The sequence below is a fragment of the Poecilia mexicana genome, unplaced genomic scaffold, assembly GCF_051168715.1.
Source record: "Poecilia mexicana isolate PSO_F unplaced genomic scaffold, ASM5116871v1 scaffold_5, whole genome shotgun sequence".
Taxonomy (NCBI): domain Eukaryota; kingdom Metazoa; phylum Chordata; class Actinopteri; order Cyprinodontiformes; family Poeciliidae; genus Poecilia; species Poecilia mexicana.
In genome coordinates, this window is record NW_028263374.1 from 6,127,949 (window position 1) to 6,146,488 (window position 18,540).

The following is an 18,540-nucleotide window of genomic DNA, read 5'->3' on the forward strand; positions in this document are numbered from 1 at the left end:
CAGATGAGAGGCTAATGCTGTTGGAAAAAGTAAAGCATTCAGAAAACACAATAAAACAAAAATACTGAGTGGTTTAGAAAAATAACATCTTTATTGCAGTAGAGTTGGAACATACATTTTCAAGTTGAGATCAACACCACCAATATTTTTGGCTAATGATCCTTTTTGCATCCCTATTGCTGAAATGTGTTGCTTCACAATAATAGTTTACAGGTGGGCTTGCCCCATCACGTACAGTAACTAGGAGGGGAGGTGGGAACTATTCCCACCCAATTTTAGCAACAGTTTACCATAGTTTTACTGCTCTACTCCGTTCACTCCTATTAGCACAGACGGTTATCGTAAAGAGATTTGTTTTCATATCAGAGCAGGTTCAAAACCTACAGAATTGCACATGATCACTGAAGCCACCTTCATGTGAAATTATGATTGCACAAAGTCAAACATGCAGCATGATTATTTCGCAAGAAACACATGGTTAACACTTGAAAACACGCTACAGTAACTTCCCAGTGTCAAGTCTGCCGCCGCACAACACCAACACGCTGAAAACGGCAAATTTACTGACCGCCGTGAGCCGAGTGTTTACAATATGAACATCCGGGTCATAAAGGTCAAACGTTCCTCCTTAAATTCGAACAGGACAAACAAAGGACACAGGAAGAGCTACGGGTTGTGGCAGTGTGGCATGTTGTCCACCCAATCAATGGGTCACCAGTGACTGGAAATGTGAGAAACACACAAGACTGGTAGGGGTCAAGGGGGCAGGGAGTTCACTGGGGGGGAAGAGGATTCAACTTCAGTATCATCCGATTCCAGCCCAGGCATCAGAGGTGAGCAGGGACGGTCTGCAGGGCGTCTTGAGTGGTACGATGGATGTCAACGTTCTGGAAGGAGGAATGAGGCGGGGTCAGATGGGCTTTCATATCCAACACTTTGTCAGCCAATGAAATCATTCATGTCTGTTGAGTTAGTTTGGTGCAACGGAGGACAAAATCCAGAGCAGTTTGACACCTTCAATTGTTTTTATTTTTTAAATACGCCACGCAATTGGAAATGGGATTTTTATTTTTTTTTTTACAAGACAAAAGAAGAAAAGTCTTTGCTGCCATTAAAGTAATCAAAGCTTCTGTTAAAATATTTGCATGTTGAAGCTAAATGCCGAGCATAATTCATGAGACGCTCCTCTCTGAGCAGACGGGAGTCTGTTCTGGACACAGAGAGGACTCTGTTCAGGCCCAGAGACAGCCGCTCTGTCATCCAACCCCAGAGGAAGCTCTGCATATGAATGACCGGGAAACATCCGAGTCCTCAGAGGGAAGCAGTACTTGGTCTGGGGAGTCCGTCAAGTATATGGCAATTTTTTTTATTTATCTCAAAGTAGCCTTTTTAGAAATCTGGTTTAAAAATTTAATATAATAACCTTTAATTTTATCAATAACCCCAGGCAGACCTGGTCAAAATGTCATATGCATGAACTGAAGCACGTTTTGAGCTTTGTCAGAAAAGTTTTTTTGTTTTTTTTAAGGCAAAACTAAACAATTACTCAAAATATAAATTAGGATGATGCTAAATATTTACAACCATATTTAATAAACTCAACACCGTGAGTGAAAAGCTTTTTATAAAAGTTCTGCAGCTTGACATAAGGAAGGTGCTGCTGTATAAAAAACACTTATAAGTGTATTTTGCCCCCAACTTATTATTTACCTTTAAATAAAGACAAAATGGCTTTTGTCTTAAAACGAAAAAGTAAAATACAAAAGAAAATGGTGGCTAATGTAGCTCCTTGGGGAACACCAGTGGATATTGTAAGTTGAGCTTTCAGATAGTTTTTCTACATCAGTTCTGACCTCTAGACCAAATCATAAAACAGGAGGTCTAAAACTAGTACACACACACACACAAAAAAAAAACAGGTGTCATTTTTTTCTCTAGTGATTGTTTGATTTATGTTTTTCTGTACTTATGTCTGAAACAAATCAGCTGTCAATGGAAACTTAAAAAAAAAAGAAGCACAAGGAGAGTTTGGCAGGAATCAGAGGATGTTTGGGTGAAGTTTATTTACAAACAGCAAAACAAAAATATTCCTTTTAATTCTGATAACTGATATGAATATCCTTCAAGATCGTTCACATTATCACAGCTACATAAATCCAGCATTTTTGACTTAACACTGTTTCACATTCTAATAAGTTAAAGATTGTTAAGAAAAAAAATAATCTGCAATGTCGTGTAGGTAGATTAGAGTTTTGTTAAAAACTTTGAGGCACCAGTAAAACATCGCTAAGATGTTCAGACAGGATTTTGCTACACATGAAAGGTGCTTCTTCAGACTGGGTGCCTGGAGCTTCATTGCTTCAGGGTTTGGAGTGCAGCGTCATTTAAGAAGCTTTTCGTTCATTCTCTAAGAATGCGAGAGCGAGCACGGCGAGGCAGGATTAAAAGAAAACCCCCAAAGATTAGCAACCGGAGTCCGCTTATTTACCATCGTCACCATGCCTTTAAATGCAAGTGGAAGAAAAAAAAAAAAAAAAAAAAAAGACCAAAGAAAAGAGGTTCAATCAAGGTTTTTAAAGTGTGCATTTTGTGCGCCATAAAGGATCATTGTGCGTAATCGAGGCTAAAGGAGGGAAAGAGTAGAAGGTGTCGGAGAGCGCTAACTGCCTCACTGGTGACCTGGCACTGTAATCAAAGCCTCCTCTGACATCCGTGTCACATCTACGTTCTGTTTGATAAAAAAAAACAAACACACAAAAAACAAAAACAAAGAGGTGGAGGAATCAAACACAAGGGAAACAAGAGATACACTACATACACACATTAACACACAATTTGAAACCATAAAAAAACTCTTCCACATTTGGTTCTTTAAATGTTGTTTTCTTCCTTCATTCATTGACAATTAGCTGTGAGCCAACAGGAAAATGCTAAATATTATGCATTTGATTTCGAGAGCTAAAGCATCTTGAGGCTTTATTAGTAAAGTTTAAAATGGTGCCAAATGTTTTCTGTCAGCTTTAAAGGGAGCTTTGAACACATTCAGTGTGTTTGCACCCTGCAGACAAACGACACAACCGAGGCTACAAATACCAGCGTCACGTAACCCACCTCTGGTTTTTCTCTGTGCGTGTTGACTGCGTCCACGTTGAGGCTGATGGACTCCACTTTACAGCCTGTGATGACGGATATTTGTTGGTAAAGCAATTGACCTTTTTCATTTGTTAAGCATATTGAGCACAAGATGGCAGCCCTACCGTAGGCCACGGGGGTCAGCTTCAGCACGGTGTGCAGTGGGCACTTCAGGTACGGCAGCTCCTCTGTACAGACAGAAATCAGACGAATGAAACCAGCACAAGCACACCTCGCTTCCTGTGTCCATCAATACAGACATTTTAACTACATTCTTAAAAAAAAATATATATATATATATAAGTTAAAAGAATTTGACTTCACTTAATTTCACATGACACATTTAAATATTTCTTGATCTAGCCTTCAAATTCGCCTTATGAAGGATCTGGAATCATTTTTCAGACTCGATTCGTACGTCATCTGGCTGCCAGGATTGGAGGATTTTCAGGAAAAATAAATGTCACAATTTAGCACTACTGGGTCATCAACAAACGGAGGAAATATGTATTTTATGTGACATGTTGAGCCATGTCTGTCGTTCATTCAGCCTGTGAGTGAGCGAGAGAGAGCAAGACTTTGGAAATTGGAGCCACACGTTGGACACCCCTACTTAACAGCATAAATATGACCAGCATTTATTTTTAAACAAAATGTTCTAGTTTCCTTACAAAACCCAAACAAATGTGTCATTTGCACATAATTCGGTTTTGGTTATTTCCCCCACGTTTCACTGGTTTTATTTTATGTTTGACTTCCTCAAGCACACACCTGCCGTCTTGTCCAGGAAGTAGGCCAGCAGACAGCGCATGACCGCCTGGTGGCAGATGACCAGCACGTTCTCCTGCCTCTCCAGCTCCATGATGACGGGCTCCAGGCGCTGCACCAGGTCCTCGTAGGACTGAGCGTGGCAAAAATATTCAGAGAGGCTAATCAGGTCATCAGTCAGAAGCGGAAGGAAAATCTGCAGAGTGAGGCTTTCTGAGTAAAAGTAAACAGACTAAACATCGGAGGAGGTGGAAAATGGATAATAATGACCGGATCCGTCTTCGTCTGGGAGATTAATGGAGGGGTAATGGAAGGCGAGAGCTGACCGGGCGGACGGGCGTTCAGCCAGAAAGCCACTGATGTGAAATCTTTGGTTACTGCAGTCTCGTGTTTAGCTAAAGCCGCCTTGGAGGCCGAATGCCCAAGCAGAGTCTCATTAGCGGAGCTATTTGAATAATGTGTTTGCAATGTGGTTACTGTGTTAACAAAGGAGAACTGAACTGAGTCGGAGTCACTCAAATGTAGACAGTGGACAAAAACCACAAGTTCATTCATAATTTTATGTAAAGTATGTCTAAAGATTTCTGTCTATTCATATCTTTTAGGGCTGCAACTAAGCTATATTTTAGTAAGTGATTATTTTATTCGGATAAATAATTGGATTAATAAATAATTTGATTAATAATTGGAAAGCAAAAGATGCTTAATAGCAGATTTAGGTTTTTCCAGGATTTGGACCAAGTGAAACTAAAGCTACTAAAGGTCTGGGAAGAACATATTTACATTTTTTATCTTAAATGCAAAATATATATAAATATATTTATACAGTTTGGGCATAGTTACTGCTTTAAGTGTGTAGTTTTTTCAACAAACATGTTTTTTTTTAGTCTGTTTACTCCAGTTAACAATTAATCAATTGCTAAATTAGTTGACGATTAATCACAATTAAGCCGATTAATCGCATCAGCCCTAATATTTTTATTGGCTGCCAATGCGCAGATGCATATCAGTAATTAAAATATGTTTGAAAAGTTAATCCTGTTGCTTGTGCATCTTTTTATTCTTCTTTCACTCAACTTTCCATCAATATGTTTACATGTGAACCATCAGCCGAGACGATCAGCGACAAACTGAGATACGATTACAAAGGTTTTCAAATTAACATAAACATATTAAAATTATTATTTCCCTAATGTTCTTATGAGGAGTCATCGGTTGGTTCTGATGCCATTTGAGTTAACAGAGGCAGGTTTGAAAGTCGCCTCACTACCCACAGAAACGTGGGCCCACAAACGTTCCACAGTTTGGCTCCGATAAGGGGAGCAGAAACCCACAACAAACATCCAAAATGAGCAGAAATCGTCTTGCAAGTCAGCAGTGAAACTCTAAACTTACAAAGTGTCACTTTTTTATTTCAATTCAGAACAAAATGCTGTAACTGATGACTCCGACTGGTTCAGGAAGCTTTAAATATTACTGTGAATGAATGCAAACAGTGAATTGCTTCACCGCTTTTAAGGACATCAAATGTTTGCAGGTAAAAAAAATAAAATAAAATAAAAAAGACAAGAATCAGACAAAACTCTGACCTCTCCTTTTGGATAGCGATAGCGGTATTTGTCCTGGTCCCTCAGGGCGAACTCCAGGGGATAATTTTCCTGGATCTCCTCGTACATCATCTCCTCACATACACCCTAAAAATTACCACACACATTGAATAAAAAAAATAAAATGGATAAAACAAGTTACTTACAAACAGAACTATGAAAACAGCACCTGATGGTCCCTTATGGTAATTTCTACCAAATACTGTATTACTTATTGACATTTTCAGTCAATTGATGCTTGTTCTATTTAATAAAGAGCACAAGAAGAAAATATTGTGGTGCTAATGTCACTGAAGTTTGTATCTGATTGGAAGATTGTGATTTAGCTCTAGATTAAAGGAGTATTTCACTGTTTTTGGTGAAATCTAGACAAACATTTGATCCTCTGTGGTGTTAAATCTTACACATCTACACTAAATTTGATGATTCTAATCTGAACAGAAATCCCTTTCAACACAGTTTTTAACGAAACTCTTGAAACTATTTGAAGAAAAAAATGTATTTCTGAAGGTTTTTGGCAAATGACCATCGACAGCATGAAGATTACAACGCGTAGACTGTGTTGTGGCCATTATTTCTCACTACAAAAAAGATTGTGTAGCCTTTATTCACAGGAATTTCATGTGGTGTGAAAAAAAAAAAAAAAAAAAAACATGAAGCAAAGCTGCTAAAGGATTGGGAATCGAACCCTGGATGGCTGCTCTACCGTTAGCCCGATGGTCCAAACCTGAAATCACTCTTTAATACACAACTGAAGTTCAGAGAAGGGAAGCGATGAGGTGAACTCACCGCGTCGATCTCGTTGAGGACCTTCCACTGCTCGTAGGGGGCGTTGAGGGCCTCTGCCGTCTGGATGGTTCTCTTCATCTGGCTGGTCCAAACCTTCAGCTCGCTTATTTCCTGCGTCTGGATGAACTGGTTCAGCTTCTTAGCAAACTGGACGGAGAAGAAGGACGTTTGTTTTACTCTCCTAGACTTCAGGCTACATTTCTGAGGACTTCTTCTCTTCTACCTCTTTCCCCCTCGGCGTGAGACCCGAGTCGCCTCCGATCCGACCCTTGACGTTGAGCTCGCTTTCTCCGTGGCGACACAGGTAGATGGAGCGCGGCGTGATGTGGATGTTCATGAGGTAGTAGACGATCCGGCTCTGGACGTGGTCCAGCACCCTGTTGACCAGGTAGCGCTGGCCGACATCCATAATCTTGATGAAGGAGAGATCCCTGAAAGGAGACGACGGTAAGTTGGCTCGGCTTTCACAGCTTCGAGTCAAACGGCCGACTGCGAACCGGTCAAGTCTCGTTGGATGTCATTGTTCATCCTGACCTGTCCAAGACCTCGTCCAGCGTCTCGTAAGAGTTTTCATAGCACTTTATCCTCTTCATGAAATCCTCCACCGCTTCTTCCGTGTTGCAGTTAGTGTAATCGGGGCTTCCCAACTTTACTTGCTGGAAAAAAATTTTTTTAAAAAGAAAAAAACAAATCATCACCTTTTTCACATTTTGTCACTTCATATCAGAGTTTCTCATTAGGATTTTATGTGACGCATCAAAAAAAAGTGTTATTGTGGTGTAGATTAGATTTTCTTCGGCAGGAACATGGAAACTGTGGCTAAATATATGAGAAACACGAAGGAGAGGGGCTTCTGCAAAGCCGCTACTTACAACGATGTTTTCCTGAATGACTTCAGGGTCTTCACACACCGACTCTACAAAAAAAGCCTAGAAGAAGAGGGAGAAAAAACAGGTTCAGTGCAGCCACCATTAGAAACATTCACTTTACATCTTTACATGACAGCCATGATCAGAAATTTTACTGGACAATAAATGGTGTCAGGAATTATCACAATAAAGGCTAATACTGCTTCTTCCAGACCTTTTTCAAGAAATTCAAATAAGTCAACTCTCTTAAAGATCAACAAACTTCAATTTTGTAAAGAACGCTTAACACCGGAACGGGAAGAACCAAAAATAAATGAACAAAACGAGCAAAAACAATAAATAAAACAAAAAAATGAAAACCACACACATTTTTTGCAAGCGAAAATCGACCTCCAAGGAATTAGAATCATTAGAAAGGAAATTACTGAGTTCATGTAAATTTTGAATCGATTTACTGCAGGCTTTACGACAGGAGGTTTCACCTTAAAACCATTCTGTTCTGCAAACTCCAGGATGGTGTCCCTTCTCTCTCTGGTGGTGTTTGTTGCATCAAAAACCTGCCAAACAGAAACTGCAGTTTCAGGCGAGTCTCTTAATGCATAAAAACAAAGAAAAGTTTTAACATACAGCGACTTGGCCTCCTTCCTCTGTTAAATATTGTTGCACGTCATTCAGAGCCGCTGAAGCACACTGCCTGCAAACACAAAGCAGACATTCGTATATTTGCTGCTTAAGAAGAAGAAAAAAACAAAAAAACGTTAGCATAGCGACGGCTACGGATTATACCTTCTGATCTTCAACCCTTCCTCGTTGTCGGGACGGAAAAACTCAAAGGACTCGTAGATCTTTAGGAACTCCCTCCGGTATTGTCCAACATTGAACTCTGGAGGGAAAAAAAAGAACAGGAAAACAAATAAATACTTTCTGATGTTTGTACAGCTGGAGCTCCCTGTCTCTGATAAGTTCGCCTCTGTTCACCGTGGATGAAAACGCCGAGAAGTCGTCACGGATGTGCACAGATGGACACTGTGTGGCGCTAGAGTGTCTGTCCCTTTAACTTTGGAGAGATAAAGTGCTTCTTTTTGATGATCCCAGATGGTACTTCTGGATTTAAAAGCCTACATTACCACCACCCTATATTTTTGTCAAATTCTAACAAACACTTAATACTGGAGCTGGAAGACGTTTTAAATATCCAAAATAAACAAAACAACAGAAACAACAAAAACAATGAATTATGAAGTTTATGTGAACAAAATTCTCTTTAAAAGAAGATCATTTTTTTATATGTAAATATTTGAGTAAAATGAACATTATTTTATTCTCTCAACTACTGACAACATGTCTCTGAAATTCCAAGCAAAGATTTAGTATTTATTTTCAGAAAATGAGAAATTGTCAAAATAACACAAAAGTTGCAGTGCTTTCAGACCTGAAATAATGCAAAGAAAACAAGTTCATATTCATTTAGAAACAACAAAAGTAATGTTTTAACTCAGGAAGAGTTCAGAGATCAATATTTGGTGGAATATCAATGGGGGTCAGTGCAGTAGGCTCTTAGTTTTATCCTGAGCTGCACATGTATTTGTATATTCTCATCTGTTTTATTTGGACAATTTTTTATTTTTTTTTTAAAATGAAAGGTGACTTCAAAGACAAACGTCTTTATTTTCATGTGAGTGGCAGTGAGATTAAGACAACTATCCAGAAGCGAGGAACCAAAACCTTCCCAGCCCCAAAATGTCTGAGTCACTGGAAGTTAGTACCTCTGGTCGGCACGCCAATCCAGTTCAGGTAGCGGGTCAGCTTCTTGGAGATGTAGGTCTTTCCTCTTGCAGGCAGGCCCACAGTGACGATCAGGGTGGGACAGTTGGTCATACATACTAGAATAACGGAGGGAAAGAGAAAACCTCTGTCATCACGTTTTATGAGTATGGAAGACATAAAAAAATGCTTTCAGCCTGAAAACACAAGGGTAATCACTCCAATTATCTTCCCCAGCTATAAAAAAGTAAATGCCGGTACACTTTTACTGCATGCTTAATTATTCCCTTTCATCATGTGTAATTAAAAGGAAAATATCTCATGCTAGAATGGGTTTTTTTTATTTTTATGACGGCTGGTCAAGGAGCAGAGGTCACTTTGTTTCCAGGACGTGTCGCTATGGTTGTGAAACGCTACATCAGGAAGGCGAGGAGCAGCTTTCACCATCGGGGCCCTTATTACCCGGTCAGAGAGCGCATAGTTTGCACGGTTCGTTTCTTTGTCATTGTGAGACACGGAGTACTTGTCACACCGGCTCTCTGAAATCTGTATCTGGCTTTGCTTTTGTTGCACGCCCAACCAGCCGGTAACGTCACTCCACCTCAGCAGATCCTACAGAGCGGCTCCGACGTTCGCGTCTGATTCAGTGTCTGATTAAAGCAACTTCTGGTTAGCCCCGTAGATCAAAATTTTATTAGAAACAACAGAGGCTTCATACATTTTTATAAATTTCATAGGTTGTACTGGTTTAAGAGGGCTTCTCCTAAAGTGTTTCAAAGTTAAAAGAACTCACTCTCTGTGTGTTTTCACCAACTTAATAAAGGTTTTACAGAGTAAAAATATTCACTTATGGTTAGATTTTTTAAAAATATATATTTTAATCTTGAACTGCAGCTTAACAAAAGTACAGAAGCTGTCCGAAATTGTGTGCAGCCCAAAGCAGAATTCGATCCAAATTTCTACAAATTTTTCACTCTTATAAACTTACCTATGAATTTAAAGTGTTTAGGTTTATATCCACTTTCAGGGACCCCTACCGTACCCCGACGGTCCTAAACAGACGCTTAGTTTGCTTTTGCTTTGGGCTGGCTGAAGCCAAGCACCAGAACAGCCTGCTGAGTCGGGTGCTAACTTCAGGCTAGTCAGTAAGATAAAGAGATAAAATGTCGCGACATTTTAAACCACTCTGTGGCCCGCCACAGTCTGTGAGCAGATAAAAATGAGTGACTATCACACGGCAAGTCTTCCGCATGAATGCAAAACAAACAGTTCCTGTCTGTCAACTTCTGGGGCTTCGCCTGGCGCAGAAGCGAGGCAGAGATTAACAGAAGCGGGTCTTTTCTCCTCGGCGGGAGCACATCTCATCTGCGGGGAACATTATGTGAATCCTTACATAACCGTGCGAGCCAGATTGTTGGAGCGGCAGCGCTGCATCTGAACTCTGCGCACTGTTCCCCCCCCAACACACGCTTCAAAACAGACGGACTGACGCAGCGCTAATTCATCATTAAAGGGCGAGTTCACCAACATACGCGTCTCGTTAAAGAGCCAGCAATGGTAACGCTAACCTAGCAACTGTCGCCACGTCGTCTATACGCACCCCTTCGATGAGAAATGTGTTTTTCAGGAAGGCCATTTTTATTTGGCATCCATATCTTCTTCAAAGGGTTTTGGGTGAGTTCCCGTGGACTGAACGTGGATTTGTCCTCCATGTCGCTCTGCGGTGAGGCTGAGGCGGCCGCAGCGGGGACACTGACCCGGGGAAGCTTCCCGTGATGCTGCTCCGAAGGTGACCGGTGCTTCATCCGCGCGGCTCAGTTCAGATGGAAACAGACCCGCAACTGCCGCTCGCGCTCTCACTCTCTCTCCCCCCGGTTAGTGTTGTGGTCACGTGCTCAGTTTCGCTTCAATGGGACCTAACGCCAGCGACTTAGTATGGCAAGATATATTAACATTTAATCACAAACTCCAACCTTTACTTTTTCAGAATCAGCAGCTATAATATACTGCTCAAAAAAATAAAGGGAACATTTCACTTGAATTTTGTGTGGCTCCAAATCCAGGCCTCCATTGGTTAATAAATTTGATTTCCATTGATGATTTTTGTGTGATTTTGTTGTCAGCACATTCAACTTTGTACAGAACAAAGTATTCAATGAGAATATTTCATTCATTCAGATCTAGGATGTGTTATTTGAGTGTTCCCTTTATTTTTTTGAGCAGTGTATATGGCCAAGTTTCAGGACATAAACAAGGGACTCCACCTTACGTAATTTTTTTTTGAAGAACTTAAAAAAAAATGTATTAAAAATGTAGCAAATTTAATCGGAAATAAAGTTTTTTTCTGTGAAACAAACAGCAATGTCATTTACTCTTCGCCAAAATATTGTGAACTTTAATATATCTGATGCTGCTGTTACACCTAAATTCCCCGTATGTAGCACAATAAAGCCTATTTCTTTTTGTATTATAAATAGAATTTTTAAAGTCAAAATTTACATTACAACCAAGAAAATGCTAATATATCCAATGGAATACACAATTTGTATCCAGCTACTTCACACATTTTCCCTAATTTAAACTTATCTTCTTTGTAACAATGGCGTTCCATGAAATCCTCTCTATTTACCAAATTTATAAATATATATGTAAATGATAATCACGAGCAAATTGGAACTAAAGTAAAAATCCTTTTTTTTTTGTGCACAGTCTTGACTAGAAAAGTTGATCCAATTCTCCTCCGAGCAATGAAATGCAATTTGACTTGCCATACTAGACCGTAACGACGGAAGTATAGGCGCAACATTTCTTCCTGTTCACCCATGGAATACGTACAGAGAAAAGCACTTTAGTTGGATTGGGAGCAGTAATTAATTTGACTGATGAACCTTGAATAACATGACATACTCATTTAGCCATAAACTATTATAACACCAGGATAAGCAGATAGGACTAGTAAGGCAACAGGTTTACGTTAGATAAAATGTACAATGTGCACTGCCAGCAAAAATATTATCAAGATATTTTCTAATGTCGTTAGATTACAACAACAGGGTTTATTCAATTTTATATCGTGCTTGACTTGGACGAAGTAAAACATAACTATATAAAGGAAAGAAAACAAAACATGGTTTGTAAAATTCTTTTATATAAATTAAATTTTGAAAAATGACATGTATTTTGATTCAGCCTCTTTATGCGCCAGTGCTTTGCAAAAACATATTTTGATACAATTACAGATACAATTGCATCTGCATCTGTAATTGTTTCTGTAATTGCAGGTTTAATTTAATGTATTTAATTAAATGTGATGTCGACACAATGAGTTTAACCCACTGTCCTAAGAAGTTACACAATTAGTAGATAGAGTCCACATTTATGTGAATTAATCTGCAAATGTAGCTGATCTGAGAAGGGCACAGACATTTGTCAAAGAATATTAGAAAACCCAAAAAACACATTAGGGAGAAAGATGTGGAGAAGATCAAAAGCATTTAAGAGTTATCAAACAATATGACTACCTTTGAAATCTCACAGAGCTCCATCTAATCTTTCATCAGAAAATGGAAGAATTTTGGCCTGACTGCAAACCCATAAAGACATGGCACACAAAAAGGAATGACGAGCTAGCCAAAGGAGCGCATTAATCAGAGATGCTGCCAAGAAGCTCTGGGTAACTTTGGACGGGATGCAGAAATCCACAGCTCAGGTGGGAGAAAAGTTTCATTCTGGAAAAGAGTTGAGGATCAGATAGTCAAATTCATAAATTATATTTATGCAGACGAAACTTTGATCCTTAAAATACTCCAAGTCGCTAAAGAAGAAATGGCCTCTGAAACACAACAAAATGAAGATCAGCAAGAGGAGAAGGAGCCCTCTAAGAAATCTACATCTAAGAAAAGGAGAGAGAACCAGGAAATGAAAGCGGTCTCTGAGCTGGAAACCTTCAATAATCAAAAGATTTCTGGAGAAAACTCTGAACAACAAGACGTTTAAATGACAGAAACAGCTGAGAATCAGACAGCCACCTTCAAAAATTTGATTTATACAGATGAAACTGAAGAAGAAATTATCTCTGAAACGCAACAAGACGAGGATCAGCAAGTGGAGAAAAAGCTGTCTAGGAAATCTGAATATGAGAAAAGGAGAACGGCAGCGACGAAAGCTGCCGCTGAACTGGAAGCTCTAATAAACCAAGCCGTGATGGACACTTCTGAAACTCAAAACTCTGGCAAAGAAGCCAAGACTCTGGCACCATAAACTGTGTTAGAAGTAAAACAGAGAACCTGCAGGCAGTTTTTGAGCAAAAAGAGAAACAACTTGCAGCTTCCTCTGATGGACTCTACAACCAAAGTGAAATCTAGCCAGGAAGGGGAAGAACTACAATATAAAACATCCACAAGTAGGGAGTCACAAATAGAAACTCCTGGCCGTCTCTGAGCTTATGAGGAAACCTGCTTTCCTGTGTTGCTACAGCACCTCATTGTATTTGAGATTGTGTTATCCAAGCACAGTGGTTTTCTGTTGACATTACATCAGACGTGACGCCAGACAACATTCGCCTGATTCAACAACAATATCTTTGCTGAATGAAATGCTAACCTTTTAAAATCCGAGCTAATCTTTCAGCACTGCTTATACTTGGAGAGCCTAGGGAGAAAAACTCCAGCTATGAGAGCGATTCTGGTTGAATCGTGGTTTTAAGTTCTTAACTGCTGAAGTTTTTTTCTCAGAAAAACCTTGCAAACTATTCATATCGCTTAATCTTTTTCAAGTTTACTCAAGTTACAATTACAAACTTCAATGTAGTTTATCATGATTTAATGGCATAGTCCAAAACAAAGTGGCACATAGATGGAGTAGAAGGAAAATAAGATGCAGTTTTCAACCTTTCAACCTCCTAAAATACTGAAAAGAGTATTTATAACTTGGTAGATACCTTGTACAAACACCTTTCACTGCAAATGCAGCTGCAGCAGACTGAAAGTGTGTCCATTTCTCTTCTTTCTCTTTTCACATCACGGTTATGTTGAAATTTGTTTTTGGCCCATTACATAAAATCTTAGCACTTCTTTCTCACGTCACTTTCAGACAAACGACACTAGGTGGCACTATTGCACTCCCTTCAGCTGTCAATCAGGCGCGCTAATAATCACTGCACATTGACACCAGCATGTCCTAAACAAAGCTGAAACAAAGGACATATTTCCAACATCTACATACAATTACATCTTTTCTTCATAAAATGTCTGCTTTGTTTCAAGGAGCTTCTCAGAATCTATCTCCATCCAGGGCGAACAGAAACCCTCAGTGTGTGTGTGTGTGTGTGTGTGTGTGTGTGTGTGTGTGTGTGTGTGTGTGTGTGTGTGTGTGTGTGGGCCAAGTGCAGCCACCTGAAAACACCACAGCGACAGGACTTCTCCCGAGCAGGACCAAACGTTTCTGCAAGAACGTTTCCAGGTTAGTAGGCTTATCTGTTTGGTGCTTTTTCTTTGGCACTGATTATATTAAGCTCAGAGTCTCGCAGATGGAGCTGCAGAGCCTGTGACCTAAATGTGGCGAGATGGAGGCGTTTCTAATTAAATGACTGCAACATCCATCGTTCCCTTACTGCTGGCGGACCATGATTTAAGTCGGGTTCATAGGGTCCAGGAAGAAAAGTGGCTCCCGTGACTCACAACATATTTTTAGAATTTCAGCTGTCTAAAGTAAACATGCTGCAGAGCTTTTATGATCCTGTACAAACTGAGACGCCTCTTATCGGCCTGCGCTCATCTGGTGGGTCATGTTTTTTTTTATTTATCTGATGGTCTCGACTGTAGCTGAATGGGGTGGCTTGAGACGCTGTTAGCCCATGCACTTTCTCATAAAATCTACAAACTTTTAATGTATTTTCATGAATTTTACAAAGTAAGAACACATGCATTTTGTCAAAGAGGGAAATACTACGATGCAGCTCCAAACCAACCAAGACATGGCCGTCCAGCTGAGCCGACAGGTCCGGCAGGGAGAGCATTGATCAATAAAGCGACCAAGAGGGCCATAGTAACGCTGGAGGACCTGTCGCCATGACAACTTAAATCTATCATTTGTGGGAAAGAGGCAAGAAAAAAAATCTATCGCTGTTAGAGAGAGGTAAATAGTCTTATTTGTATGTGAACAAGTGTGCTCAGGTCAAAGTTCAGCCACATATAAAATGAAATAATTTCAGAACAAAATTGCCTCCATCATCAAACACGGCGGTGGCAGCATTATGCTCTGTGAATGCTCTGCTTTCTTTTTTTTTTAAGCAGGGACAGAAAAAATGCTGCAAGCTGATGGGAGGATATATCATTTTGAATCAACGTGAAAAATAAAAGTTATTTTGAAACAAAATTGCTGTCACCATAGAACAAGGTAGTGGCAGCATCATGGTGCTAGGATGCTTTTTTTTTTTAAATACATACATAATTATTTTAACTGGGACAGAGAAATTGATGGGAGGAAAAATCATTCTGGATCAACAAGAAAAATGAAAGTATTTCAGAACAAAATAATTTCTATCATGAAACATGTTTTTCTTTTTCTTTTTTTAGCAGTTTAGCAGAGCAAACAATAGTGTCTTCTGAAAAAAAAGCAGTTGGACTAGCAAATGATCTTAGGTCGATGTCTGAGTTAATCTACAGCCACAGATACAATAACGTTGGTTAGATCAAAGCAAAGTTGTGGTTAAAATTAAGTCAGCTAAAGACTAGACCTGGAATGTCGAAATTGTTTGTCACATGAGCCAAAAGTAATATGGGGCCAAATATAATATCATTTTTAAAAACTAAAACTAGCAAACATTTTGTTTTTTTAAACTTACTCAGCAATACATTAAGCATGGATGATTTTTTTGTTTGTTTTTTGTAGGAAATGGATCATACATCCACAATTTCAAATGATTTTTGTGCGTTTCCCTTGTTCATGGAAATGTATCCAGTTGGCTTATTGTTCTGGTCTCAATTTAAGAAGTTCTCAGCAATAAAAACAGTCTTCATTCGAAAACACTTTCGAATTCCAGTCTGCTTTATCACAAGCAGACTGGAATACACCAGAGTGTGCACTAAATCTGTTCAGGAGCCACAAATGGCCCCCGGACCTTCACTTTGTCCACCCCTGATCCAGACCTCACACCACAGCTTTACAGCTGATAAAATGCTGTCCGTTCACTCTGACTGAGCTTTCAATCTGGCCATGCGACAACACATTAACTCAAAGGGCTGAATTCAAAAGCACACCACACTTTTAAGATTTTTATTTAGCCTTAACATTCTGCACCAAGTTATCTCAGTTCTTGCTGCTGAAACCGAAACCCAGGCAGAGCTGTGCACTCCTTTTTGGTAAAACACTGACATCTGTGACAAAATGTCAAAGGTTAAGGTTGACGCCTGCTGTTTTAAGGCACTTTAGAGCAGCTATTTATGTTGGAAACAGATTCTTCAGTGAGGTGTCTCGCATAGTTTACACCAGAGCATGAACAGGAAGCAGAGCTCAGCTCCTCCTCCTCCTCCTCCCAGCAGCTGCCAGGCTCTGATTGCAGCTAGCTGCCTTTTAGCCCGGACAAGTCACTTCCCAATATAGAAGTGTGTGATAACCGTATCCCTTCAGTAAGGATCCAGCTCCGAAGCCCGGATCAGGGGCTTCAGCATGACGTCACTGGACTGGACGTGTTGCGTCGCGGCGGTCCAGTCTAATAAGAGCCGCACAATCACAACAACAAACAGCTGTAAACAATCCGACCACATACAACCTCACACAGCCATCATATTTACCGCAGAGACAATGACAACCACCGACCGAGACCGAAGATTACATTGAGACGGAACGTCTCGTCCTGATTTCTCTTTTCTTTCCATATTCCGTTTATTAATATAAATCTAACATGTTAGTCTGAAGCCCGGATCGACCCGCCTGCCTCTCCATCCCCTGTTGCGGTCCAGGCTGATGTTACCAACAGGCTGCGTACTGTAAACAGCAAAGATTATTGTCCGATGCTGAATGTAGGGGAAAGGTGAAAGCAGCGCCAGCAGCAGCAGCGCTGCTGTTTACGTCTTAAAGAGACGTGTAGACCCCACGGTCGCTTCCTGTATTTTTGCTAAAATGACAGCAACAACGCAGCTAAACGCACGGATTCAAAAATAATAGTAGTAGTAATAATAATCATAATTAAAAAACAAAACAAAAACAAAACAAAACAGCGACGTGTCTTACCCGCCTTGCCCTGGTTTTGCGTGGACTTGCATCGGCTGGAGCAGCCTCTCATGGTCGTGGAAGAGTGTCTGATGGAGCGCAGTGCGTGGCGGTGAGTACGTGCCTCCAGCAGCAGCCCGCACACCACTCCAGTGATGCTGGAGCACACACACACACCCTCTGTGTGTGCTTGTGTGTGTGTGTGTGTGTGTACGTGAGATAGCGAGGGACCTGTAGGTAGGGAGGAGACTTGTCCAGAAATGGATGTGATGAAGCAGTTGCCTCTACCTGTCTGTCCTCCTCCTCCTCCTCCTCCTCAACCTCCTTCACCCCACCCACCATCTGACAGCTGGGTGGCCGCTGCACCCGCCACTTTGTAGGGGCTGGACCTTTCAAATGACACGGGGGAGTGAAACTCAGGAACCGCACGGTCTGCGTGGTCGGAAACCCTCAAATGAATTACATTTGCATTGAATTAGCAGGGATTTCGCGGAAATTTTTGAAAAATTAAACTTTTTTATTTAATTCAGGGTGACTTGCATTAAAAGAAATCTTTAACATACACGCAACAAAAACTTAAAAAAAGTTAATGCTTTTTTTAATGTTGGACAAAGTTTCTAGGAACCTTCAAAGAAAACATTTCTGTTCCACAGGGGTATAAATATGATGCGACACAGCGGGTTGGCCCGTTGCAGCGATACGTAATCGCGTCCGCCATATGGAATGTGGCATCTCTGCCAGTAAGCTAATACAAATGAATGGACCGAACTTCAGAAAATGCCGTTCCACAAAGTATTTTTAGCTAATGTTCGTCATCGACCCACTCACATATAAACGTGAATATATTTGGAAATTAAACAATCATCAAAGACAACATTTATGACTTTTCATTATATTTTAATTGTAATTTCTGAATAAAGAAAATAAATGTGAACCTATAATACAATTGATTTTGATAAATCGTTTTTATATATATATACAGTAATCAGCATTTATGAACATATGCACACACACAGACGTCAATATATTAAATAATAAAATATATGTATATATAAAATATATATTATTTTATTATTAGTTAAATAAAAAATATTTTATTCAAATAATAAATATTTTATTATTCAAATAATAAATATATGAATAATATATAAGAAATTTATATATATATATATATATATATATATATATATATATATATATATATATATATATATATATATATATATATATATAAATGTGTGTGTGCATATTTACTGAATGTGGAATATGTGCCAGTAAGCTAATACAAGTAAATGGACCGAACTTCACAAAGTGCTGTTCTACAAAGTGTTTTAAGTTAATACCTGCCATTGACACATTTTCTCACACACATTAATATATTTGGCAATCAAAGAAATTAC

General features: G+C 39.6%; 1 protein-coding gene across 4 annotated transcripts; it reads right to left on the reverse strand.

The window, feature by feature from the left end:
* Positions 1-69: 69 nt before the first annotated feature.
* On the reverse strand, positions 70-17,451 carry pfkfb4a (6-phosphofructo-2-kinase/fructose-2,6-biphosphatase 4a). Of its 4 annotated transcripts, none has more exons than XM_014996153.2 (14): positions 17,162-17,451; positions 8,932-9,048; positions 7,952-8,048; positions 7,793-7,859; positions 7,648-7,722; positions 7,169-7,225; positions 6,831-6,952; positions 6,520-6,727; positions 6,297-6,443; positions 5,490-5,594; positions 3,904-4,033; positions 3,258-3,320; positions 3,112-3,176; positions 70-887 (listed from the first exon to the last, which is right to left on the reverse strand). In XM_014996153.2, the coding sequence occupies exons 1-14, from the start codon at positions 17,211-17,213 to the stop codon at positions 828-830; spliced, it is 1,365 nt and encodes a 454-aa protein (XP_014851639.2). In that variant the 5' UTR covers positions 17,214-17,451; the 3' UTR covers positions 70-827. The 4 variants fall into 4 exon arrangements, with proteins under 4 accessions (XP_014851639.2, XP_014851637.2, XP_014851638.2 ...); XM_014996151.2 differs by lacking the exon at positions 17,162-17,451 and adding an exon at positions 10,530-10,802; XM_014996152.2 differs by lacking the exon at positions 70-887 and adding an exon at positions 2,039-2,728.
* Between the last annotated feature and the right edge of the window lie 1,089 nt (positions 17,452-18,540).